The 27,665-nt window shown below is 33.7% G+C and overlaps 1 protein-coding gene and 1 pseudogene across 1 annotated transcript; both read left to right on the top strand.

Moving 5' to 3' along the window:
- The first annotated feature begins 9,650 nt into the window (after positions 1-9,650).
- LOC120067841 (heavy metal-associated isoprenylated plant protein 39-like) lies at positions 9,651-10,975 on the top strand. Its single transcript, XM_039019436.2, has 3 exons — positions 9,651-10,082; positions 10,361-10,436; positions 10,613-10,975. The coding sequence occupies exons 1-3, from the start codon at positions 10,077-10,079 to the stop codon at positions 10,891-10,893; spliced, it is 363 nt and encodes a 120-aa protein (XP_038875364.1). The 5' UTR covers positions 9,651-10,076; the 3' UTR covers positions 10,894-10,975.
- Positions 10,976-23,840: 12,865 nt separating this feature from the next.
- LOC150031719 (uncharacterized) lies at positions 23,841-27,364 on the top strand (annotated as a pseudogene).
- The last annotated feature ends 301 nt before the right edge of the window (positions 27,365-27,665 follow it).

Below are 27,665 nucleotides of genomic sequence, written 5' to 3'. Positions count from 1 at the left end.
AACTGGTGAATCCCGAAGGAAACTCAAACTGGTGAATCCCGAAGGAAATACAAACTAGTGAATCTTGAAGGAAACACAAAATCTAATGGGCATCTAACTAATCAGTAAGGACACTTGCACAGTCTCAACATCATAATTATCACTATATAAATCTATGACATACATATATACCTCAACATCATTGCTCTACAACATACACATATACCTCAACATCATGGCTTTACAACTTACACATATACCTCAACATCATCCGATCAAATATAATCATTTGGAATCACATACCATCTCATACTAGCATTCAAGTGTCTATGTGCCCAAATAAATATTTCAGATCTCGTGTCAGAACATACTTTGGTCATATTGTACTATCAGTCTATCATGCTTTCATTCTGCCATAATATTCATTTATCATGCTAGCATACATCTAATGTCTAGCCCGTGTGCAGTTCCAGTAGTAAGATTACTTACCTTGATATTAGGTCGAACCAAAAAGTAATTGAATCTTTGTGAAATTTTTTAATCCTTAATCAAGCCTAAACATAAACCAGGCTTTAAAATTAAAAGTAAGACCAAATTCCAAACACTCAAATATTACAAAATATTTCCAGATAACCTTGCCCAAGGTGTGGTCCAATTCGAATTCACCTTCCAAACCTCCAATTTTTAGCCGAAATAATTAGCAAACCAAACTCTTCTTCATCTTGAATGAAATTCTTGAATCAACCCCCTAATCATAATTTGAAATTAGGCTTACATGATTAAAGCTTGAATCAAATACATATTTCACTACCAATGTCTCAAATAAATTATCCATATGTAGCTTCGTCAGAAAAATCACTTCCAAATGACTTTATCAAAATTTCTCAACAACCAAAATTAATCCACAAGAGGGTAATCAAAGCATAAAACTTATCAAAACTCGCTAAAACAAACTCCAACTTCACTAAACAATCAATACCTTCACAAACTTGAATCCAAAGTTGAAACACAATGGGTATCAACCAATTGATGCCAAAAGTAAATGAATATTCAAGAATCAACCAAAAACAAACCCAAACGGCAAAAATCTTACCCAAATAGATAGATCCAGTGACGGAAAAAGCGAACGACGCTTGAGCAGTGGTGGACGGAGGTTATGAAGAAGAAACTGACACGGCGACTTTGGGCGGCGTCGAACAGGCTCACGAACGTGAGGAAGAAAAGGGGGGTGGGGTTTGACTTTTTATAAAAATAATAATAATAATAATAAAACAAAAAAGGAAATAAATATAATTACATTTAATTCCTTTCCGTTTTCAAAAGAAAATTAATTCTTGCCATTAATTTCCAATTTGAATAATTTAACGCCAACAATTAAATTCCCGCACTTACACTTGAAGTCCAAAATTCCAAAAAATGCCCTCCAACTAATAACAATTACTGAAATTCCAAATAATAAAGTTACTGAAATTACATTATTACTAAAAAATGTGCGGGGTGTTACATTATTCCCTCCTCAAAGAACTTTCGTCCTCGAAAGTTCATTCTTGAAAAAGCTCTGGATACTGGGCCTTCATTTCAACCTCTTGCTCCCTGGTAGCCTCCTTGAACTGGTGATCTTGCCACAAATCTTTATTAGAATTTGCTAAACCACTTTAAACCCATTTGTTTTGCAAAACAGTTTCAAGTACCCTAAGTTATAGACTACTATTTTGCAATGATGTCCCAGGAAGTTAGGACAAATGCCACCGATGGGGTGATTAGTTGCCCCTTCACTGGGATGAGACATTGCCATTAGGCAAAACTAACTCTTGGAACGGAACCTAACAACCACAATTTTTTCGATCCAGAATCTAACCCTTAACTATTCCGTGTAAGTGTAACCTCTCGTTTCCGATGCCAAAGTCCCGCTTTAATGCGCTTACCATAGGGAAAAGACAGATTACGACAAGAGACTAAGTTACTTTATCCTCTTACAGGAGATCAAATAAAGAAACGCGCAAAACTGCCATCCTTTAGGGGGACACTCCCAAGGTGCCTCGAGGCGATGCGCAGAAACTTTATTCAACCTAACAAAGGAGACTTAGGGATATGTTGTCGCACTTCCCGCTCCCACTTACTATGAACATTCTCTCCATCCACCTTGATATTGACCTACCTAAACACCATCCGTTGGGGGGACACGCAAAAGGTGTCGCGAGGCTGATGATAGATCTCACGGTGTGGACTTTAGGAGAAAAATGAAGGGTTTAAGTGAAACATCTTATACCCCATGTACCTCCCCCTTAATGTTCTACCTAGGGATTCATTAACCTAAACAATCTGGTTACTGATTTTAGTCTAAGTGGTCTTTTTAAAGCCTGCTCAAAAACAACTTTTGTTTATGAAATATAAACAAGTTCAAGTAGTCACATTAAACACTTTAATGGACTGTCCTTAACTTGCATGCATGCATCAAATCTATCTAATTCATCTTTCTAGGTAAGTTCCTAGGTAGGTGTGTTACGTTTCCGTCAACTTAAATACCCCAGCCTAGACAAAACCCGCCTTAGACAAAAGGTACCTTATAGATAGATTTGTTACATTTTAACCTTTTATTAGCCAATTTAATCCTATAATCATATTAGAACCGTGATCTTAGGTCTATATGATCCAAGTTTTAAACATTTTAAAACCATGAATTAAACCTAAGTGAGCATGCATGTCTTGCTGATTTCTTTTAGTTCTAATTTCTCTTTAACTCTTAAAAAGAAACAACTAAAAAACATTGCGTATAACGAGGCGATTATAACAATTATAAAACAACCTATGTATCATGCTTCATGCAATGTCCGGTCATTACTATATAACTTTTATATTACGCGTAATAACCAAGCAAACATGCTATCATTTACCCTTATACTATAACAATTATAATATAAAGATGATGCATGTCAATGCTTTCTAAGCATGCATAAATATAACTCTTATATTATATGATGCATGAGCATGCACTTACATAATTAAAAATCACGCTTCTCTAAATTATAACAATTATAATAAAGAGATGATGCATGATCATTGCATAACCTAAGGTGGGATTTACTATATGTGCATACCATATGACATATAAAACATACATCGCATGTATTAAACAAAGAGATTAATGGACTGGGATAAGCCTTTAAACCAAAAAACCAAAATGAAAACCTTATCTATTACATTTTTCATCGAGCAAACCAGTTCACAGGTGAACCGGGTCTAGAACTGCCAGGAGGGCTTCATCGTGTAGCAAACTCCAGCAGGTAGACAATAGTTCAGTGCGCACTAGAAGATAGGAACATTAGCAAACGATCGCGTAGACGACGACGAGGCTGCGAAGCCTGATTGTCTATGTGATCGTTTAACGTGACGATAGGTAAATGATTTACCTTGAGTTACTAAGCGATGAAGCTTACTGACCTAAACGATCGTCTAGCGTGCTTTAAACGATACGCAAGCGTCTCATCGTCTAACCGATGTGTGAACCTTGGTAAACGATTTACCTTGCGATGCTAAGCGATTTTTTAGTTAGTTACTAAGCGATGAAGCTTGCTGACCTAAACGATCGTCTAGCTCGTATGCGCATTAAACGATACTCAGCGATCGCATGCCCGATCATTAACCCAATACGACTAACTCTTGATTGCATACCCCATCGTTTAACCGATGCGTTCAACCGCAATCACTTACTTCTTCATCTTCACGATGCGATGGATAGCGATCGCATAGAATCTCTTATGCACGATGCGATCAACCCTAGATCATCTCCTTCCTCGAAGAGTCGCAACCTTTTCCCAAAACTTCGACGAACGACTCAATTCAAACATTTTTTAATACAGACTTGATTACGATTATTTATGCCCAAAAATGAAGGGGCCTTTACAAACAACTGCAAATTTAAAAGGAATTAAACAAACCGAGGCAATTCATCTCGAAAACATCCATTAATCCGACACATCCACAGCAGAATTAACATTTAAAACAACGTAGAAATGCACCCACCATGAATGTATATGTTATTTCATTGCAACAAATGAAATCGAAGTATCAGTAACCTGGCTCTTATACCAATTCAAGGATCTCATATCGAGAGTTCCATGAGTGGGTTTAGATCACTCCGATTTCACAGTAACCGAAACACAAACGACATACATTCAACACTTACAGTTATACATATAATCTAATTATCGGCATGCTCAGAATACAGTAAAATCATGGAAAGGGTTCATACCAAATGAAGACACTCTTCGAACGTCTGAACCCTAAGCAGCGGAAACCTCCAATGGATCTACCAACACCCGATGAGTATGTCGACTACAACAGCACGATCAGAATGCAGACAAACACTGCAGCGGGGATGACACTACCACAAGAGAAATCTGGGTATTCTCGGCATAAAAAACCCAAAGAGTGGGCTTTGCTAAGTTTGGTAGAAGACAGAGGAGAAGGTGTCATGTAGACGATAAGCAAGTAGGAGATGAAACTCTAATATCGTACAGTAGAGCTACACGATCGTGTAGGAAAGATTGAACGATCGTTTAGGTAAAATGTATACGATCGTTTAGTGAAAACGTGAGGCAGACAATCGTTTAGACGAACGAGCTTCTATCGTATAGGCTCTCGTGATCGCTTTCACAGATTCTTTTAGGTGCAGGCAATAATATGAGTGCATGAATGATCAAAATAAAAACGATTTTCATTGTTTTAATCCGCCAGTTACCATAACCATCGCAGCTCTACTTTCCACGTCCGAATGTGGATAAATCCGTTAATTTTCAAATAATTAAACAATTAATTTAATTAATAAATATAATCATATTATATTTATATTCTATAGTTTGATATCATATATCTACTATAACATTTTCTCCTCTACTTGATATTAATCATGTTTATATTTAATTTCCTAAAAAAATAATATATCTCATACATTTAGCCAATTATATCATATATAATTAACCAGTCCAATTATATCATATATAATTGAACTTCCTCTTGCTAATTTGAATATTTCAAATTAACCCAAGCACTGGTTCTCGACTTTATCCAAGCTACCCAAGTGACCTAATGCACCTGTGGCCCGAAGCTCCAACGGTACGTGAATAGTTGACTAAACTCTTTAGCCACGAGATCTACCATCCATTAGCTGTTAGTGATTCCACTAAAGACCAACAGCTGAACTCTTCTTACCACAGATATATTTCTGTGTCCATCGGATATAACCAATCATGAGTACGATGACTCTTCACAGATGCTCGTAAGTACAACTGGGCCAATTTACCGTTTTGCCCCGTAGTTATATCTCACTCCTTAAGTACCACTAATTTCTCTAATGAACAGTACAACATAGTCCAACTATATGTGAACACCTCTCGGGTCAAGAGAAGGTGTGTGGTGCCACATCTTCAAGCCCCGGAATCAGCCCTTAAGGGAGTCATTTATCTACTTACCCTTACCTCAGGGAATGAGTAAATTTCATCTTGTGTAGTTGAGTTCTCAGCTCCCAAATCAGACGAATCCCTAAAATGGTAGGTTTGAATCGGCGACCTGGCCACTAGCACCCATAAAAATCAAAGAACCGCCCTCAATGGCAGGAGTTCCCAACTCACTTAGGATTGAGGTCATGTTACCTATGGTCATCCTAGTGAAGTGAAGTCTATGTAATGAACGGTGTTATATAACGAGACATTAACACTTTGTGGTCAGGTCTTATACAAACTCTTTGTATAGGATGCCCCCACTCACATCTCCCCAACACGAATGATCAGGATCAGACCATCTGTGACAAGTCACAACACTTGTGACCATTCCCCAAAGCGGACCGCATCTGTAGCGTTACCAGGATAAGGTTTCAATCCTTTATCAATTTATTACAGACCATTTTGGTTATCACTCAAGACATGATCCACTTGTATGTCACCATATACATGCTTGATCACATATAGATAACCATGGATTTTATTTTTATTGGTTTGTGGTAAAGCAAATAAAACAAATAACCGAGCAAAACAACAAGATGTGAAGTAAATATCATATACTAACAATCACAGGTGTTCGTATATACTGTTTACAAACTACAGAACACGAGACTTTAGGGCATCGACCCCAACAGTTGGAGCATCATATCATCATTTGGTCAGAATTATTTGTTATGTTTGAAATTAAATTTAATTATACATCCTAATTTTGTTTCCATTTTGTTTATAGTACAATTCACCAAACTTGAGTACAGTTGACAAAAGGTGTTTAGAAATCCTCATAGTCATATATACCGAATCCGACATTTAGATTGAGGTCAACCAATTGAATAAGAAGATATGGTCTAGTTCAAGAAAAACAACTATCCTTTTCAGTATCATGATGATTTAGCTGAAAATGCAACTGTAAAATGAAGTTCTAATATTTACTGAACTATGTGTACACTTGATGATGCAAACTCCCACGATGGTTGGTTCATTTCCAATACTTCATTTCACTACAAGAATTTTGGCCTTTAATGTCGGTTGAAAAAAGTGAAATCGGATGTATAATGTCGGTTTTGTTTTTTTTTTTTTAAAGTGGATCTTTAATGTTGGTTTTAAACTGACATTGTAGAGGTACCTTTAATGTCGGTTTTAAACCGACATTAAAGACCCACTTAATTTTTCCTTTTCACTCTCCCCCTATTTTCTTTTTCCTCTCATTCTCACACTTCCCTCTTCAAACCCTCTTCTTTCTCAATTCTCTCTCCCAAACCCTTGCCAATGGGTAGCATAACTCGTGCCACTATGCAACTCGTGCAGGTCTATTCATCGTGCAACCCGCGCCGCACCCAATCACTCGGATGTGAAGTCAGATCTGAAGTCGTCTGGATCTGTGTGCCGTCGTTCGTCATTCGATCTGAAGTTCACCGTTCGTTGTTCCTCTAGATCAGTATGATCTTCTTCTCTTTCCTTTCTTAAATCACAGCAATTTTTGTTCTTATTTTATGCCTCTCAACTGTTTGCGTAAATGTCTCAATGTTTCGCCCCTCAAATTTTCTCTCAACACAAGACGATTGTGTAGATATGCGTGGGCGCAAGACAATCATGTAGGCGGGCGCTGGACGATGTCGATCATGTAGGTGGGTGCTGGACAATCGTATAGCAGATGCGCGGGTGTTGGACGATCGTATAACAGATGCGCGGGCGCTAAGCGATAGACTACATGATGGCGCCACTCGATGGGCATGAGCGCTGGACGATAGCCGTGCTGCGCTAGACGATGAGCAGACACGGTGATCCGTGTGATGCATTTCGTCGTTCGTCAATCGTCCAGATCAATATGCACTTCTCTTTTCTCTCTTAAACTCATGGCAATTTTTGTTCTTATGTTACGCCTCTCAACTTTTTGTGTAAATGTCTCAATGAAAGCCAGTTGCGATTCCACTTCAATATGTCTCTCTGCTCCTAGATTTGGGCCTACTTTTTATGTGTCTATGGCCTTTGAAATTCGTTTGATTAATGGTTTTTTTTTGTATATGATACATTTGTTGATGGCAAGAGGCGTTGCCAAGAGTTGCTCCTGCGTTGGGTATGTGTGAGCAAGAGCAGTGAAAGCGAAATGTTAAGCGCAAGGCGTTGAGTAGACGATTGTGTAGCAAATGGGTAGCGTTACACAATGAGGTAGGTGATTGTGTAGGTGGGCGTTGGACGATCGTGTAGCGATGTGGGGAGCTAAACGATGAGGTAGACGATAGTATAGCAGATGCACGAAACTAAGCGATGTGCGAGACGATCGTGTAGATATACGAGGTTGCTGAACAATTATGTAGGCGGGCGCTGGACAATCATATAGCAGATGCACGGGCGCTGGACGATCGTATAGCAGATGCACAGGCGCTAAGCGATAGACTACACGATGGCGCTACCCGATGTGCATGAGTGCTAGACGATAGTCGTGCTACGCTAAGCGATGAGCAGACGCGCTACACGATAGGCGGAATGCTAAGCGATAGGTGATGACGTTAAGCGATAGGCGAATGCATTAGACGATAAGGCATCAGTGCTAAACGATGGGCGCGGTAGCTAAACGATAGCCTATGCGCGAGATCGTTTAATAAACGATTAAGCTACACGATGGGTCACTGGAGCTAAGCGATAGATGCAGGAACTAAACGATTGATTGGCTTGAGAACATGTGCATTATGCTAATTAAATATACTAAAAGAATATTTGACTCACAGTTTTAATAAATTTTAGTTGATGACTCACAATTCTAAAAAGAAGATTCTCTCATTTATTCAATTATTGAGTTTTCTTGTTTTGCAGGTGCAACAAAGGAAGTATAGATTTGGTATCGCAACCTCTTTATGCTTTTTCTTGGGGAACTCTAGTAAAGAATTTTTCCTTGAATGTACCATTTATACACATTCCAATAAACACAGTTAGTTGAATATGAATTCTGATTACATTTTCACTTTCAGTCATTTGTCTTAAACCTTTTTTATTTGTGATCCTTTGAACAACAGTGGTCAGACAAATATGCCTATAACCAGACACTACTGAAGCTGGGGGGGTCTGTTCAAGAAGAATTATGAAGGGATTCATACTTACCAAGTGGAGAGGGACAGTAAACTCATAATGTTTATAAAATCATAATGTTTGTATTACTTGTAATTTGTGTTTTTAAGAGCTGAATTATTGTACGACCTTTTAAATTATAATTTTATAGCAGAATTTGTAGATTAAATGTAATAGATTTGCAATCCATACATAAATAATATGTCATAGCCACAACGTTCGATGATGATGTGTCATGTTATACTTTTTTACCAAAAAAATGGATTCAGCAACGAAATTTTTAAAAAAAAAAACAGACAGATTCAGGCTTCAATGTCGGTTAAGAATTTTTTTTTAAAAAAACAGTCTTTAATGTCGGTTGGAAATTTCACCTGAAGGCCTTTAATGTCGGTTGCAACCAACATTGAAGGCTGTGTTATTGAAGTCCTTTAATGTTGGTTTAAAACTGATATTAAAGGGCTTTAATAACATTATCTTTAATGTCGGTTTAAAACCGACATTAAAGCCCAAATTTCTTCTAGTTTTGATAATCCATATGAAAATAATTACTATGCATGTATGTCATTCCTCACACACCTTACGTATGCTTAATGCGCTCTACATATGCTCTCTAAATTCTTTAGTTCTTTAAATGTCACTAGCATGATAGCATCAAGATGACAAAATTGAACATCATGAGCTAAAATGCTATGAAATATTTGTAGAGAAATTTGTAATATTCAGGAGACCATGCAGTTGCTTATATAATATAGTTAATCATTTGGATGCAAGCTACCATATATTGTGTGTCTAAGCCTATCATAAACATAGACACGACAAAATTTGAGTGCATACCTCAAAAGGGTTTGACTAGTATATCCTGGTGATCCAAAAGTTCAAATAGATCTTGTGATGGACAGTGTAAAGATGGTTACTTAAAACCAAGCACCTACAAAAAGTACAAGAGAAATTGTTACACAAAGATAGTACTAAATTGAGCTTTATTCAACTCATAACAACCCCAAAAGACTAGAGAAAACAAGTTCAATATGAAAGTGGACACAGGCTTTAATAAATTCCGGACCACCTAATCATTATATATTAATTAGATAATTTAATCCTAACATGTTCAGATTAGGAAAATAAAAACTCATATTCTAATCTTGTGAGAATGAAGATGAACCTCATGACAATGTTACTATAAATACATCATTATATAAATGCATAATTATAGTTCTATACCCGCTTCTGACTTTTCTTTTCATTTTACAACTTTTCAATCAAAGTTGTTTTTTTTTTCTTGCTCTCCAAATCAAATTTATTCTAATCTAAATTTTGGCAAAGTTAACTCAAATTAGCATTAAAAAAATATCTATATTTCAAACCTCCAATTTCCTCTCTCCTCTCTCCTTATTTAAAACTTGTCCACCCATCTTCCATATTCCTCCTCCACAAACAATATTCTCCTTCTTCTGCATAAAATTTCCTCCACCTCTCAACTTCCTTTCACTACCCAACTGAAGCAGCCCATATTGAAATTCTAATTCCAAACTCAAAATGAGAGTGAGTTTTCTTACCTTATATTTTACTATTTACTATTTGATTTCCAATAGCAAAATTAAAGCGATTGTGCAAAAAATTGTACAAGAGAAAAAATTATTCAATGAGAACGAAATAGTCTTCTAATAATCGTTGGATGTATATTTGAAAATCTCCCCTCAAAAGACTTCTTACATATGGGTTGGGAATTAGAATGAGTTTACTTCCTTTTTCTTCTTTTCTTTGCAGCTTTCCTTGGAGGATATTTGATTTTAAGTAACAAAATAATCTTCTGTGTGCAGAAAGTGGTATTGAAATTGGACTTACATGATGATAGAGGAAAGCAAAAGGCTTTGAAAGTAGTATCTGTTCTTCAAGGTAATTAATTACCTATAACCCTCTTACAAATTTTCACCAAAATTTACCCTCCCCTTTGGACAGCGGAGAAATCGATATCTGACTTCGAGATTGATAATACAAGTATCATGTTCAATTTTTTTTTTCGTTCTCTGAAGATGAAGGTAAAAAATTTTCCACCTTTATTTCAATGGCAGGAATTGAATCAATCGCCATGGACATGAAAGACAAAAAGTTGACGGTGATTGGGGATGTAGACCCTGTTGATGTCATCACTAAGATTCGAAAGCATTGGCCGAACGCCGACGTTGTCAGCATCGGCCCTGCAAAGGAAGAGAAGAAGGAAGAGCTGAAGAACCAAAATGAAAAGATGGAAGAGCTGCTTAAATTGTATAAAAACTATGATCATCATAGTTATGCTCATAATTATGATGTGTATGGTGAAGAGGAGAATCCAAACTCTTGTGTCATAAGTTAACATTTCAATTAAGTATAGTTGAACTGGTTACAATATTATATATGTCCTTAATTAAGAGGATTGATACTTTAATCGTCTCAAATTCTACATTGTGGTTGGTTGATTCTATTAGTTGTATTAATAGAATTTAGACTATTTTAAACTTGTATTGATTGATTGGAAATTGTGACTTTGAGAATCAACTTCCATCAGCTTTTGGAGCAATTACGGAAAAGAATGGTTTAATTAATAGTTTCTTTATAATTTTATAAGTTATAACTTAATTCTTAAAGTTAGATCAAACTTTTCTCAATGATTTGACAAAATTTTTATATATTTTTCTACCGTAGATCATTTATGAGGATGATATCAAATTACAGAGACTAAATGCTAATGATAAACCATAGAGACTAAATTTACAATTTAACCAATAAGAATTAACCATAAAATAGGTTGCTTTGGGACACCCTAGACGTGCCAACAATTTTATATGGTTATTTAAGGACAATTAAAACTTACTTAAGTATTAGAGAGACAATTATAAAAAAGAAATTAATCAAGGTTGTTTTGATTAAAGATTTTTTTTTAATACAATCAGAGTAAAAATTCAAATCACAAACCTCGTAGTTTCTAACATATTTGAATGCTAGTTCAACTATGTTCGATTTGATAGTTAAGAGTTAATTAAGGTGTGTATATATATATATAATAGAATATAAACTCAATCATTAAAGTGTGTCTATAGTCTCCAAAGGGATCCATCAACTCAATAATTTTTTATATATAATTTTCTTTGGAGGTCATATTATAAGAAAGACAATTTCGTTACGAAAAAAAAAAGTCGTAAAGAAGACAAAATTTAAGGGGATTTGAGTGTCCAATTGACTAACAAAATAGGACAATTTTTAGAAGATATATAAATATATATATATAGATATTATTAGAACATCAATTATTGAAAAAACAGGGAAATTGGTTGTTTATTCATTCACATATGACATTCTTTCTACACCTTTAAATTATGATAAGGTTTAAAGGTTGTCCTTAAGAGGATAAAGCCAAAACAAAATAAAAATATATTAGCACATCAATTATTGGAAAAATAGTAAAGTGTCTACCACAAAAATATTTTCAAAAGAAAAAAAGGAAGAAAAAAGAAAATAGTGTGCTTTTTTCTATTATTTCTTTTGTGTAGTCCATCATTCTATATGAGTTGACAATAAATTCATCTCACAAACTCCTTTTTAATAACAATAATTATGAATATTATTTTTTTAGTTTAATAGTAGGCAGTATGAGATACTCAAACTTTTACATAGTACATGAACTAAATAGTTTAAAAGTTAATTTTTATAAATTACACATGTCAATATAAAAATGTCATAATTAGGAAAAAAATTTCCTCTTTTCCCTTTCTTTTATGGAAAAAAAAATATATATAGAGCCATTATATTAAAAGCTTTATATCTTTGTTGTCAAAAGTCTAAAGGGAATTTAAAGTGGTGCTTAATCATCGATAAATCAAGTGGAATTCATGGACGTGACATAGATATTTTGCAAATAAAAGGGCTTGTTTGAATTAAGGTGTGAAACAGAGTTTTAAAAAAAAACTCATTTTTTAATATTTTTATAAAAAAAATATTAAAATATATTTAAAAAACTATTTTAAGTGGTTGTCAAACACTCCAATTTCTTTCAAAATAATTTATTTTTTTTAAATTAAATATTTGAAAATGTATTCCAAACACTTATATTCTTTTGGGTATAATCTTTTTTGCCATTTCAAAAGGGATTGGAATTAGAGATGTCCACGGGATGGGACGGGACCGGGGATGCCATTTCCGATCCCCATCTCGTGAAATTTTTCACTGGGATAGGGACGAGAATTCCCCACGGAGAATTCGCGGGGATCGGGTTCCCCGTGGAGAATTTTTTCTCATTACCTTTTTTTTTTTTTTTTTTTTTGTAAAAAATCAATAGATTTAAATTACTAATATGAGAAAATTGTAATTAAATAATTAACTTTATCACTAAATTGGTTATTATGGTTAATTTTATATGACAATTTGAATCTAAAGATAAATTACTCAAATTTTGGCCTAAAAAAACTAATTAAATTTTTTTAGTAGAAAGAAATAAATATAAATCAAATTATTCACATATATAATCTCAATTTAAACATATTCATTATCTTTCCCAATAAATAATCAAATTTGAAATTTAAACGTAGTATTTATATAATAAAAATAATAATAACATAACATTAGATAACTCTACTAAATAAATATATAGAAGCTAATCGGAGTGGGGACGAGAAACGGGGCGGGGACGAGGGCAGGAGCGGAGACGGAGAATGCATTCTCCGTCTTCGTCCCTGTTTAACTCACGGAGAATTTTTTTCCTCATTTCCTGCTTAATCGGGGAATCCCTGCCCCGAACAAAACGGGGCTCCGAATAAATTAGACATCTCTAATTGGAATCCAACTTTTCGTCGTGTTGGCTTTCAGAGGTTTTTCGAAAGTTAATTCCATGCAGTTCTCAAATTTTCCTTCGTAGGTGTTTGGTTGCAAGCAAGATACCCGTATTTTTTTTTTGTTAAGAATTAGGACAAATATCCAAAATTTAGAGGCTTTTTAGAAATTTCTTAAAATATATAGACAAAAAAGAACTCTAAAATTTTTTAGAACCATTAATCAACATTTTAAAGTTCATGCATTAAACATATATAATTGTAAGAGTTTATGTGAAAAATATAAGAGTTAAATAATTAATGTTAGGAATTTATACTTACAATCATAAAATTATCAAATAATAAAGAATAGGAAAAAAGAGAACGACATCGAAAAATATACCAGTTCGCTCCAAACTCGACACTGCGTCCAGCCTTATGCAACTGCAGGTTCTACCCTAAATAGTCCAACACGTACTATTGGACACTCCTATACCACAACTCGGTATCTTAGAATTAATAATAAAAGAGGAATCCAAAAATTAAGAGAACACTATCTCAAAATATCCTCGTTGTCGCACACACAAACGGAAAGGAAATGTGACATCCCAAGTTTTCAAAAAATTTAGGATAATTATCTCGAATTATTGAATTTCAGTTTTCTTTAATTTTAGTAATTCGCAAATTGAGATAATGATAAAGCTTTGATAGTTAATTTAAATTTAATTGATTATAGAACTGAATTGATTATCTTAGAAAAATATTGAGTTTTATCTCTATTAATGTTAGAGATAATTGAATTATTTAGATTTAATTGATATTTTAATTTTGGCTTTTCGTGGATTAAAGATTTGATCTTGAGAAGGAAAAGGAGAAGGATTTGTGTTTTGGAAAAGACTTTAGTTTGGAATTGGAATTTAATAAGGAAAAGGTATACACATATATATGGAGTTTATTTTTCCTCTTGTTCCACCCCTCAGCTAGCCGTTCTCCGCTGGCGCCCAGCTACCGTTAGCCGCCCACCATCACTCATTTGGACCTTCCACGCCAATCTCTGTTCATGCCGAATCCAAGTCGTACGCATGATGAAGTTCATCGTCACTCCAGTCCGCGGACGCTGTGCCACCTGTCGTCGTTTTGCATGTCGTTCATGGAGCTGTCCTGTTGCGCTAGACCCGTTGTCCGCGCTGTCTAGCCACCGCCATCCTGTGCGTCGTCAACCTCTTTTGCTCGTCACATTATTTGGATTCTGGTAAGTAAGGTCTTCTTATTCGAGATTTGATAAATTTCATTGAGATCTAAGTTAGTTTTGAATGCATATCAAGTTTTGGCATGCATTTTGATGTTACCCACAATGTTTTAGAGGTTGGATTGAAATTCTAAGATGTTTAAGTCAAGGGTATAAAAGATGTCTTAGCTGTATTTTCTCTCTTAATCTCAACAATGTGTACATTTTACATTTGTATATATTTGTAACTCACTGGAGTATTAAGACTTGCGATTCTGTTATAAGACTTGCGATCCATAAATCCTGGAAATATATTCTATTTATCAATAAAAATATTATTGAACTGTTTATTCAATAAATTATTATTGATATTGCATTCTGTTACAAAAATCCAACAAACAAATTCATGGCTATAATATGAATACTAAAATCCAATAAACAAATTCATGGCTATAATATGAATACTTTAATTTTATGTGGAGATATAAAAGTGGATCAAATTTTAGTATATAGCCATGGTCTCTAAGTATATGGATGAGATTGAGTACCTCATCTTGGTAACACTATTAGATGCGGTTCACTTTGTATATTGATACAAAATCATTCATGTGGAGACATGCTAGTGGAGGCATCCTATTGAAAGGATGTTTGCATAAGATTGGACCTCGAAATAGTCATTTTTCTTTATAACAACCGTTTACTATTAAAACTGACTGTTTCAAATTCGATGACTTAGGGTATCTCGATTCTTAATCCTGAGCTAACTATGAACTCCTGATTCGGGATTATCCTTTGATCTGCATAGGTGAGGATAGTCCAATAGCACTACTCAATAGGCCTCCCATTTTGGGGATAAGGCTGGATAGATAGCTGGAAACATAGTCCCGCAAGATGAAATTCGCTCTTCCCCGACTTAGGGTTAGCAGATATGTTGTTCTCTTAAGTACTGATACCTAGTCTTGAACAACTGGGTCCCACCCTTTCATGATCAAGAGAGCCATGGTTTATTAGTTGAACTATAAACCAATTATTTAATAAAGGTCCAGTGGGAGTTTAAGGAGCAAAATGTATTTACAGGGATAAAACGGTAATTTTGACATGGCTATAAATATGAACAACCTGTGAATGGTGAAAGTGGATAAAAATTTATCTACGGTGAGGATAGTGCAACTATCAAGCTATAGTGGTTTGTCTCGGTAGTTAACGATTATTGATTAATTCAAAGAGTTTAGCCAATTAATCTCAAATCGTTGAAATTCATGATTTGTAGGTCCATAAGGTCCCTCTACTAGTTCGTAAAATTATATCTTGGATTAGTGAATTGAGATGATTTGAAAGTTCAAATTGAAATTAGGATTTTTGAATTCGAAGTGTTCAAATTCAAACTAGGGTTTGATTAATTTTATTCAATATAATCAAAACGTTTAATTTTTTCAAAATTGAATGAAATCGGAGAGATTAAAATATTTAAATATTGATTTAAATATTGAATTACATGAATATGATTCATGTATAAATTAGGTGTTTGATTAATCTAATATTTGATATTGAATTATTGAATTAATTATTTATTTAAATAAATAATTTATTTAATTTTAAAAAAATCAAATTGAGATTTGATTTTTTATATTTGAATTTAATTTTAATGAAAATTAAATTAAAATTTAGAAAATTGAATGTTTTCATCTTTAATTGAAATGGTTTATTCCTAATTAAACACCTAGCCCACTTTGGATATGTTCTTTGAGGTATCATAGAACTGAAGCTCAATTATTTGCATGTTATTCATGGTTAAATGCTTTAGATTTTCAAAGTGGAAGAGATTCATGCAAGTTTGAAACCTGAAGTTCTAGTTTTTCTTTCCAAAACCCACTACTTTCTCAACCTAATTGACCTCAATTCAGTGTTTCCACCACACAACCCGAGTTAGAAAATAGTAGAGAAGATCTTTATGGTGATTTAATGTGAATTCGAAGATCCAATTCGTAGTGAAGAGCAAGATTTTGAAGAAGATTCATCAAAGGCAATATATTCTTGAAACCCCCTTTTTTTTTAAATCTATGTTCTTGCATGCTTTTAAACTCAAATTAAGTGTGATAAGAGTGCTTATTAATTTTGATTACTTTCGTTGCATGCTTTTATGTTCCATCATTAAGGTCGTAGCCCAACAAGATTGAAGCATTTTGGCACGTTTTTTGTATGTAAGGTTTAAAAACCATTCAATCTCGTCAGTAATTATTGAAATTTGGGGATTTTGATTCTTAGTTTTATTGTTGGTTTAATTTTAATTTTAGGAGATTGAAGTTGAGATTTTGAGACGTTTCTAGCAAGCTGTCCATCACTTTAAGAGTGATTTTGGCAAGATTTGGGCAAGTGATTTGGAGATCATTGGAAAGAATCTCTATGTGTTTTGGAATTGGTCCCAAAAGTTGAAATTGAATGTTGTGTTTTGCATTAGGAATCTTGATCCAAGATTTTCAAGCCAAGAAGGGAATTATCTTTTTGTCTGTTATTTGAGCTTAAGCTTTGAAGTAAGTGATACTATTACTAGTGTCTTCGTGCCAAACGCCTTAGTTTAGAGTTATCACGTTATTTATTGGATTATTGGTAGTGTGAATTGGATTATGTAATACTCATTTGATGCATGAAATTGATGCATGTTGCAATTATGTACTATATTATGTTCTATTTGTGGGACCTCCTATGAGTTTTTGTATATGATGCATGTTAGACTAGAAGGGCTGATAAACCACCTCGCTTGATGCATTTTTTGATATAGGAGACCGATGGGTCTAGTTCCATGTTTATTTGTTGGCGTGCCATTAAGCCACTAGGCATGCGTGAACGGATAGGCTCATTAGCTTGCTACGACTTCATAAATCGACTGTTTCACTATCATGTTTTACTTGATGGTATGTCATAAAGCCACTTGACATGCATGTTAAGGCGAGAGACGTTATCCCCTTAGTTAGCCATTCTGGAACAGTTATAGTATGATTGTCCCACTAATCCAGGCATTCACTATGTACGAAGGCATAGCCTGATCCTGGTAATGGGGTTACTTACTGGGTATTTTATACTCATTCTTTATGTTTACATGTTTTTTAGGTAAGGAAAAGGACACTTGGACAATTGACAAGAGGAATACGTGACAGTGCCAATGGGACTAGAAAATGTTTCCGCATTTGAGTTCATATGTTTTGTCATGTTTAGACAGTCTTCTTTTCGTGAACTTGTTTTTTTTTTTTTTTTTTTACAGAATTTAGATGTTAGAGATTTTCATTTTCAGTTAATTTCCCTTATCTTAAAATTTATGTTTTAGAAGTACCCCGAACTAAACTGTATGGAATCTTGAGATGAAATTTTGTTTAAATTTTTTATTTAATAAAATAGTCCATTTTGTCTTATTTTCAATGTAAATTATTTATGCATGCATATAATAATGGTTCTATGAGATGTATTAGAAAGTCGGATCGTTACAGGAAAAACTTCACGAAATGAAGTTGTTGCCGATCACTTCAATTTGGCACATATGAAAGACTTTATAAATTAATCGATTAGGTTTTAAAAGTTTTATATAGTACATTAAAAAAATTTATATATTACAAATTTACTCTTTCTTCTTCCTAATCAGCGCTTTCTTCCTTCTTTTCTTCTTTTTTTTCTTCTTTTCTTATCTTTTCTTTCTTCCTTCTTCAGTTTCCTTCTTTCTTCTTCTTCTTTTTCCTTTTGATTTCCTCTTAGTTCTCTACTTTCTTATCTCAACATGTGTGAGGTCGAAGGAGAAAGATGTGCGAAGAGAGAAAATAGGGGTTGGGACGGGCAAAGACATTATATGGCAGAACGGTATTAGAGTGTCGGCAATAAGGGTGGACGGCGTGTGTGAAGAGACTGTCAGTTCAACCACCAGTGATGACACTGTTTGCAGAGGGAGAGAGAGCCTGATTGGAGGATGAAGAGAGAGGAAATGTAAAAAATTTGGGGTTGACTTAGGACTAATAATATATTATTGGGACACAAGAATATTGATAAATAATTAGTACTATTAGTGATAGAAGCTATTATTGATAGAAAGACATCAATGATAGACATTATCACTGATAAGAAAGGTTTGAGGAATGATAGAAAAAAAAGTTATCAATGATAGAGGCTCTCACCGATAACATCACATCGATAACAAATAGAATGTTATTATGATAGAAGGTATGTTTTAAAAAATTATCATTAATAGTAGTTGTCACTGATAGCATGTTATCAATGCTTGAAGCTATCATTGATATCATTGATAACCACCATTTTGAAATCAACGATGAAACAAGGTGAAGACATTTTATTGTCTATAATTTCTAAAAGAAAATTTATAACAAACGGCCAAAACTATTAGAGGTAGCACATTTCTCAAATCGAAAGCTATCACTAATAGTCGCCTGAAATAGTGGCTGGGTGTGGGCTTTTTAGTCTTTTGCCAATTTTTGTTCTATATTTGTAATTAATTTTCCCTTATTCTATAAATTTTAATATTTATGGATTGATGGCTATCTATGAGATGTTCAATTTCCCCATGGGGATAGGCCCCATGGGGCTCGCCCCGTCGATTAGGCGGGGAATGGGGAGGGAGTGGGAAAAAAATTCTCCATGAGTTAAACGGGGACGGGGAATGTTCCCCGTCCCCGCCCCTACCCTCGCCCCCGCCCTGAGTAGCTTCTACCTATTTATTTCATATAGTTATCTAATGTTATGCTATTATTATTATATAAATATTACATTTAAATTTCAAATTTGATTATTTATTGGGAAAACTAATGAATATGTATAAATTGAATATTTAAATTTAGATTATATATGTGAATAATTTGATTTATAATTTATTCTTTCTACTAAAAGAATAATTAGTTTTTTTAAGCCAAAAATTGTGTAATTTATCTTTAAATTCAAATTTTCATGTAAAAATAATTATAATAAACAATTTAGTGATAGAGTTAATTATTTAATTAAAATTTACTCACATTAGTGATTTAAGTTAATTGGTTTCTTACAAAAAAAAAAAAAAAAAGAGTAAAAATTTTCCGTGGGGAATCCCCACCCCAATCCCCACGAATTTCCTGCGGGGAATTCCTGCTCCGATCCCCGTGGAAAATTTCACCGAGATGGGGAATGAAATGGGGAGTAGGGATGGGGATGGGGAATAACATCCCGGCCCCGCCCCGCCCCGCGTACATCTCTACAAGCAACCAAAAGAATATAAAGGAAAGTAGGTCCAATAACGTGACATTTAAAAATAACTAGTGTTTTAGTGTTTATATTTAAAAAAAATTAAAATAGTTTTTTTTTTTATAGTTTGGATAAAATATTATTTAGTAGATTTATAGAAATATAGTCATTTTATTCTCTCGCCTAATAATAATAATAACTTTTGATATACCAAAATTTTAATATGTTATATTAAATATAATTAGATAAAAATTTGTTAAATCAATAATTAATTTATTCTAACTTTTTACATTCTATTCATTTAATCTTCCTAGGTTTATTAAAATTATATTAATTTATCTCATACCACATTTTTAGTGGATTTGAGATTACACTTTATTGTTTTTAATGTAAATTTTTTTAAAAAATAGAGGTCTTATCATCATTTTTTAGAAAAACTTATTTCTTCCCAATTCGAAACCATTAATTTTTCTAATCAACCTTTTAAACTCAATGAAATTAATATACTAATTTGATTTATTTAGTATTACTAATTTGATTTTAACTATAAATAAAGCTACTTCTAATAATAACTAAAGAAAAATTCTTTGTAAATGAAGGAATAAAACGTTTTATGTCCTATCCTTTTAATTTTTAATAATTACGACAACTTTTTTTGTTAATATATTATTGATAATCGATTTACTATTTATAATTGATTGAAAAATATGTATAAGGTTACATAATTTTTTATTCAACAAAAAGAACATAAGCATGTGATAGATTAATCTATTGTATTTTAGTTATCATTTGAAATAAAATAGTAATATACAAATTATAAGAAAAAACAACGAAGGACAAGTAACAAAGAAAATTCAAGACCTCAGTTATACACATTCGTCAAAAGAGATAAATCATTTATTTTTTTTATTTTTTCAACAAATATCTAAATCATACAGTGATTATAAAAAAAATTAAAAAAATAGTAACAAAAAAGAGTGCTCATTTCTTCATAACAATGGGTAGACAAAACACTCCTATTCAACTTCATCAAAATTGAAGTGTAACATCACAATCTTAAGATTCAAGTTGTAGATGTAAGACATGTTTTCTTTGCAACTTGAATGTATCGACATCTTGAGATGTTTTGAAAATTGAAAAGACTTGAAAAACAATTTATTGAGAGAACGAAAAGAAGAAGAAGAAGAATGAAGCTTTTAGGTGTTAGTGAAAAAGGTGATCAAGAAAACTCATTTTTACAATAGTAGAAGTTGGAAGTTAGAACTTCTCGAATTTTAAAGTCACTTATTATTTATAATTAATAATTAATTAATTTTGTATTATATTAATATCTAATAATTTATTATCTATTTACTATTTATAGTGAATCTAATTTAATGAAGAAGAAACTTTTTACCTTCTAATCTTTAAATTTATATTACACTTACTATTGATCATTAATAATAAATTAATTATGTATTATATTGATAACTAATAATTTATTATTTATTTACTATTTATAATTAACTTTTAATGGCATATTTGTAAATTAGTAAATTGAAGAAATGACAAAAGTGTTCAAAAAAAGTTTTTCCTACATCCTCACTTTTTAATATACTAGTTTTTTAGCACATGTACTGAGATTTTTTTTAAATAATATTATTTTAATAATTATTAACAAAAATAGAGTTGGATGGATAATATTGACAAAATAGATATTTTAATCGTATACCCAGTACATGATTAGAATTAAATCGTGTACCCAGTACATGAGTCCCTGTGATCTGACACGCGCAGACGGCCAATGTGGCAGTCATGCAGCGTTGATTGAGATAATCGTGGACCCCTGTACACGACTTAGTAGTACCTTAAACGGCTGCAACCCCTTCTTCTTCCCCCATCCAAGATCTTTTTCTCTTTTCTTCCTCCCTATTACCGCTGGTCGCCAAATCCACTATCGTCCGCCGTCTTCATGATTACCTTTTTCTCCTCTCTTGTTGTTATCGTCGTGAGTCAATCTACCACCTGCTGTCTCCAATCTCTGTCTTCGTCCGCCTTAGGTAAAGTTTTTTTCTTTAATTTTTTCCAATATATGTATTTGTTTATAAAAATGAGGATCAAGTTCGAAAATGAAGATTGCTTCATATATATATATATCATTTTGTTTGCATTTGGGTTGAACTAAATGTATAGTTTATGGATCCATGATTTAAATGTATAATTTTTAGATATATGTTAAACTTAGAAATTGGATTTTGTTGGGTAGAAATTGGATTTTGTTGGGCTTTTTTTTGGATGATTTTGTTGGCCTATTTTTTGTGTTAATTTAAGAAAATATATGTATTTGTTTATAAAAATGAATATTGCTTCATATATATATCATTTTGTTTGCATTTGAGTTTGACTTAGTTTATGGATCCATGATTTAAATGTATAATCTTTAGATATATGTTGAACTTAGAAATTGAATTTTGTTGGGCTAATTTTGTTGGCTATTTTTTTGGATGATTTTGTTGGCTTATTTGGTGGGTTGATTTAAGAAAATATATATATTTGTTTATAAAAATGACGATTGCTTCATATATATATCATTTTATATCTACTTGGCTGAACTAGATGTCACTACAAGAAAAAGGAGTTCTCCCGACGCCTAAATAGAGTGTCGAGAGTTAGGTCGTTGAGAGAGACAGTCTCTCTCGACGACGTAAATGCTCGTCGGGAGTTCTCGGGAACTCTCGACGGATCTCCCGTCGCCCGTCGGGCAGCGTCGGGAGAGGGGTTTGGTTTAAACCAGATCCCTTCTTCTTTCCCACTCCCCCATTTTTTCCCCATTTTCCTAAAACCCTAACCCCAATCTCCCCCCTCCCCCAACCAGCGCCGCCCCCATTTTCTTCCTCTCCCTCTGAAATTTTTCCCTCCTTCTCCCATTTTCCTCATTTTTCTTCACCATTCTCCCTCCCTCTCCCCATTTTCCCATTCTTTTACACTTTACCTCCCATTTTCTCCATTTTTCCCATCCAATTTTTCTTTCATTTTTCCCATCCAATTTTTCTTTCATTTTTCCCATCCAATTTTTCTTTCATTTTTCCCATCCTATATTTCTCCCATTTCTCCCTTTACAATATAAAAAGTGTTTTTCCACCAATTCCTTTCCCTCCCTCTCCCATTTTTCTCCCATTTTTCATCCATTTTTCGTCCGCCGCTGCCGCTCCTCCCTTTGGTCAGCAGCTGCAATCAACTGCCTACCGCCACCGTCGTCTCCTCGCTGGTAATTTTCTCATTTTATTTTATCTTGTATATTTATTTAAATCATATGTGAAATGCCCATTAAAATGTGTTTCAATATTGTATTTGCTTTTGTTAATTCTCTGAAATTGTTGTACAAATCATATCCATTAATATCATGCCCATTAAAATGTGTTTCAATATTGTATTCGCTTTTGTTAATTCTCTGAAATTGTTGTACAAATCATGTCCATTAAAATCATGCCCATTAAAATTTTCTCTGAATTTTTTTTTTTTTGTACAAATCATGCCCATTAATATCTCGTCAATTTTGCAGAATATATTTGTTTTACAATTCTCTGAAATTGTTGAGAGTAATTTTATAACAAACATGTCATATGTTGTTGGTTATTTGGAGCCTAAGGATGCATGATTCAACATTTCGAAGATGTTGAATAAATGAAAGGCCTATATTAATCTAAAAAATATAAAATAAATCTTTAAACCTCCAATTTGGTACTTAACACATTTAATATTTTAAAAAAGTTTAAAGAATCTACTAGACATAAAACTAAATTTTGTGTCTAATAGAAAATTGAACTTTAAATTTTGTGTCCAATAGGCTTGTAAATTTTAGAAGATGTTAAATAGATGAAAGGCCTATATTAAACACAAAATTGAAAGCTTGGAGACGTATTAAATAAAACATTTGAAAGTTGTTAAGACAATTTAAACGGTCTAGGGACCTATGCGTTTATTTTTCCTTAAAAAATGAAAATTATGGAACTCAATGCTTAATAATACTTTGTACTTTGTCCTCTAATCCAGGTTATTGTTTTGGATTACAAGTTGATCAGAAAATATTTATTTTTAAGGATGAAAAAAGAATGGATTAAACTAAGGAATAAGTTATCAGTGGAGTATAGAGAAGGAGTATCACAGTTCTTAGATATGGCAAGGTTTCAAGTTAATGATTCCGGACGAATAAGATGTTCATGCAAGAATTGTATGAATTCAATTTGGGAAAAGATAAATATTATGGAACGACATCTATTAACATATGGAATATCTCCCTTTATATTGTGAATGAGTATATCATGGAGAACCAATAAACTTATCTAGAAGTCATACAAGTCATTCAATACAAGATGTTGAAGTAGATAGTATAAAGAGTAATGTTGTCGAAGAAAATGAGATGTTGAATCTTATAAAAGATTTATAAGTTCCAATTGAAAACGAAAATTCAAATGAAGGAAGGATTGAGAATGAAAAGTCCTTTAATGGTCAAGAAAGAGATACCACGAACTTATTCGAGGATTTAATGACCGAAGCATGTAATGAATTATACCCTAGGTGTTCGCAATTTTCATCCTTGAACTTTTTAGTGCAGTTGATGCATATCAAAGTTTTGAACGGCTGGAGTAACAAATCGTTTGACATGTTGCTGGGATTGTTAAAAGCAATGTTTCCAGCTGGCATCTCTATACCTACTTCCTTTTACGAAGCCAAGAAAAAATTACGTGATTTAGGCCTAGCTTATGAGTCTATTCATGCGTGCAAATATGATCGTATACTGTATTGGAAAGAGTTTGCAGATTTGCAACAATGCCCTGTCTGTGGTGAATCTCGGTACAAAGTTAATGATGGCAAGGGTAAAAAAATACCACATAAGGTATTGCATCATTTTCCATTGATACCGAGATTAAAACGATTGTTTGCATCAAAAGAAGGCGCTTCTGACATGAGATGGCATAAAGATAAGCGAGTTGAAACGGATGATGTATTGCGACATCCAGCTGATGCGGAGGGGTGGAAACATTTTGATCGTGAATTCCCTCATTTCGCTTTAGATCCTCGAAATGTTTGTTTGGGATTAGCTTCAGATGGCTTCAATCCGTTTGGAAATATAAGCACTTCTTATAGTATGTGGCCTGTGGTGATAATTCCTTATATTTGCCCCCTTGGAAATGCATGAATGAAACAAACTTCTTCATGTCTTTGCTCATACCTGGTCCAAAATCTCCTGAAAAGGAAATTGATGTTTACTTGTAACCGTTGATTGAAGAGTTGAAAGAGTTGTGAACAATTGGTGTGTGAACTTATGATTCTGTTGCTGGTGAGTTTTTTCAACTATATGCTACCTTATTATGGATGATTAATGACTTCCCTACGTACGGTGACTTATTTGGGTGGAGTACAAAAGTTTATCAAGCATGTCCAATATGTAAAGAAGATAACTCGTCCTTCGAGATAAAAGAAAAAATATCATTTATAGGACATCGACGTTATCTTCCAAAGAATCATAGTTGGCATCGAAGTAGACAACATGATGGAAAAGTTGAACGTAGACCTCCACTAGTCGTAATGAATGGAGAAGAGATATTACAACAAATAAATACGCTAAACTTTTCTGTGCTTAGCAAACATCCATCGAAGCAAGATAAAAAAAAAAAAACGAATTCTAAACTGGACTAAAAAAAGTATTTTTTTCCAACTTCTATATTGGTCCAGACTATTGTTGCGACATAAATTAGATGTAATGCATATTGAAAAAAACATATGCGACAATTTGGTGGGCACATTGTTAAATATTGAAGGAAAGACAAATGATACAACGAACGCTCAAGTAGACTTACAAGATTTGAAGATAAGAAAGGACCTACACTTGATACAAGTCGATAACAGATATGTAAAACCACACGCAGCATACACATTAACAAATGGTGAACGGATTTCGTTTTGTAAGTATTTGAAATCAGTGAAATTCCCTGATGGATTCATATCTAACATATCACGATGTGTCAATGATAAAGATGGAAAAATATCGGGGTTGAAAACACACGACTGTCATGTATTGCTTCACAGACTACTCCCTATTGGTATTTGAGCATACCTACCGAAGAACGTATCCACTGCTATTTTTGAGTTGTGTACATTCTTTCGTGACTTATATACAAAGACAATATGTATAAGTGATTTGAACAGACTACAAGCAGACATCATAGTCATACTTTGTAAATTGGAGAGAATATTCCCACCTACCTTTTTCGATGTAATGGTACACCTTGCAGTTCATCTACCATATGAAACCAAAGTGGTGGGTCCAGTTAGTTACAATTGGATGTATCCTATTGAAAGAAGTTTACGAACATTAGAACAATTTGTACGGAACAAAGCACGTCCCGAGGGGTCTATAGCGGAAGCATATGCAATGAATGAATCATGGAACTTCTGCTCGCGATATATAAGTGGGATTGAAACGAGATTCAATAGAGATGAACGAAATGATGATAACATTCCCGATCACGAGATATTTGGTTGAATTATTTAGGCAGAGGGTACGACCATTAGGGGCGTCAACTTTAGGGACGCTATCAGCGGAGGAAAAGCGTATTGCACATTGGTACATTCTCAACAATTGTAAAGAAATAACAGACTATCGCAAGTACGTTTCAAACTTTTTCCTTTTCTAAATTCTAGGGTATCTCCTTTGATATAACATTTAAATGATCAATTTTGTAGGCAACATTCAAGGTTAATTTGTCGTGAAGCTCAAAGCGCCTCTGACTTATATATAAAACATCAACGCAAATTTTCTGATTGGTTCAAATCTCAGGTATACATAGTCATTTTGTAGACAACAGTTGAGGGATGATTCATTTTTTGTAGTCATTTTTAATGTATAATTAATTATCAGGTTCTACAACGACACGAGAAAGAAGATATCTCCGATGATTTCTTTTCACTTGTAATGGGACTTCGTCTGAGGTGCGCTCTTACAATGGATGCATTGTTAATGGGGTACGATTTCATATTGTAGAGCGTGATAATCGTCGAGCTACACAAAATAGTGGAGTCCTAGTGGCCGGGGAGATCAGTGAGAACACAAGTGTGGATAACAATTTCTACGGTGTTGTAGACAAAGTATTAGATTTCCAATATGCAAATAGAAGACGCGTTTTCTTGTTGAAGTGTAGATGGTTTGACACAGATAACAACAAAAGTAATAGGACACATGTGGATTTAGGATACAAATCGATCAATACATCACACTTTTGGTATGTCGATGAACCTTTCATCTTTGCTATCCAAGCACAATAAGTCTTTTACATTGATGCCATCAAACATGGTAGCAATTGGAAAGTTGTTCAAGTAGTCCAAAATAAACGAATGTGGGATGTACTGAAGTGGATGATGTTGAAAACGCACAACTAGATTTACTAGAAATTGTTGGTGGCGTCCGAGTGGATGAAACCATTGAGGAGGTCACTTTATGCAGAGTAGACGTTGATCCTATAGTTGTGGAAAGACCAATTATTGTACATGGCGATCATGACTTCATAAACGATGATGATGAAGAACAATTATCTCCCAATAACAGTTCAAGTGCTGATGAATAATTTGAATTAGATTACGATGATGAGTAATGATGTATCTACTCAATTCTCTTTTTCTCTAGCTTACACGTATTTATTGTTAATTTAATATTGTTTTCTCTTTTTTCACTAGAAGAAATTCGGGCTTTAATGTCGGTTGGCAACCGATATAAAAGATAGTGTTATTAGAGCCCCTTAATGTCGATTGCCTTTAATGTCAGTTGCAAACGATATTAAAGGTCTTTAGTGATTAAAGCCTGGTGGTTGCAACCGACATTAAAGACATTTAATGTCGGTTGCAAACAACATTAAAGCCTTTTTTTTT

The sequence above is a fragment of the Benincasa hispida genome, chromosome 12, assembly GCF_027475165.1.
Source record: "Benincasa hispida cultivar pf3 chromosome 12, pf3_genome.v1.1, whole genome shotgun sequence".
NCBI classification, from domain to species: domain Eukaryota; kingdom Viridiplantae; phylum Streptophyta; class Magnoliopsida; order Cucurbitales; family Cucurbitaceae; genus Benincasa; species Benincasa hispida.
Note: the sequence above shows the minus strand (reverse complement) of the source record. Positions and strands in the feature narration are given on the sequence as shown.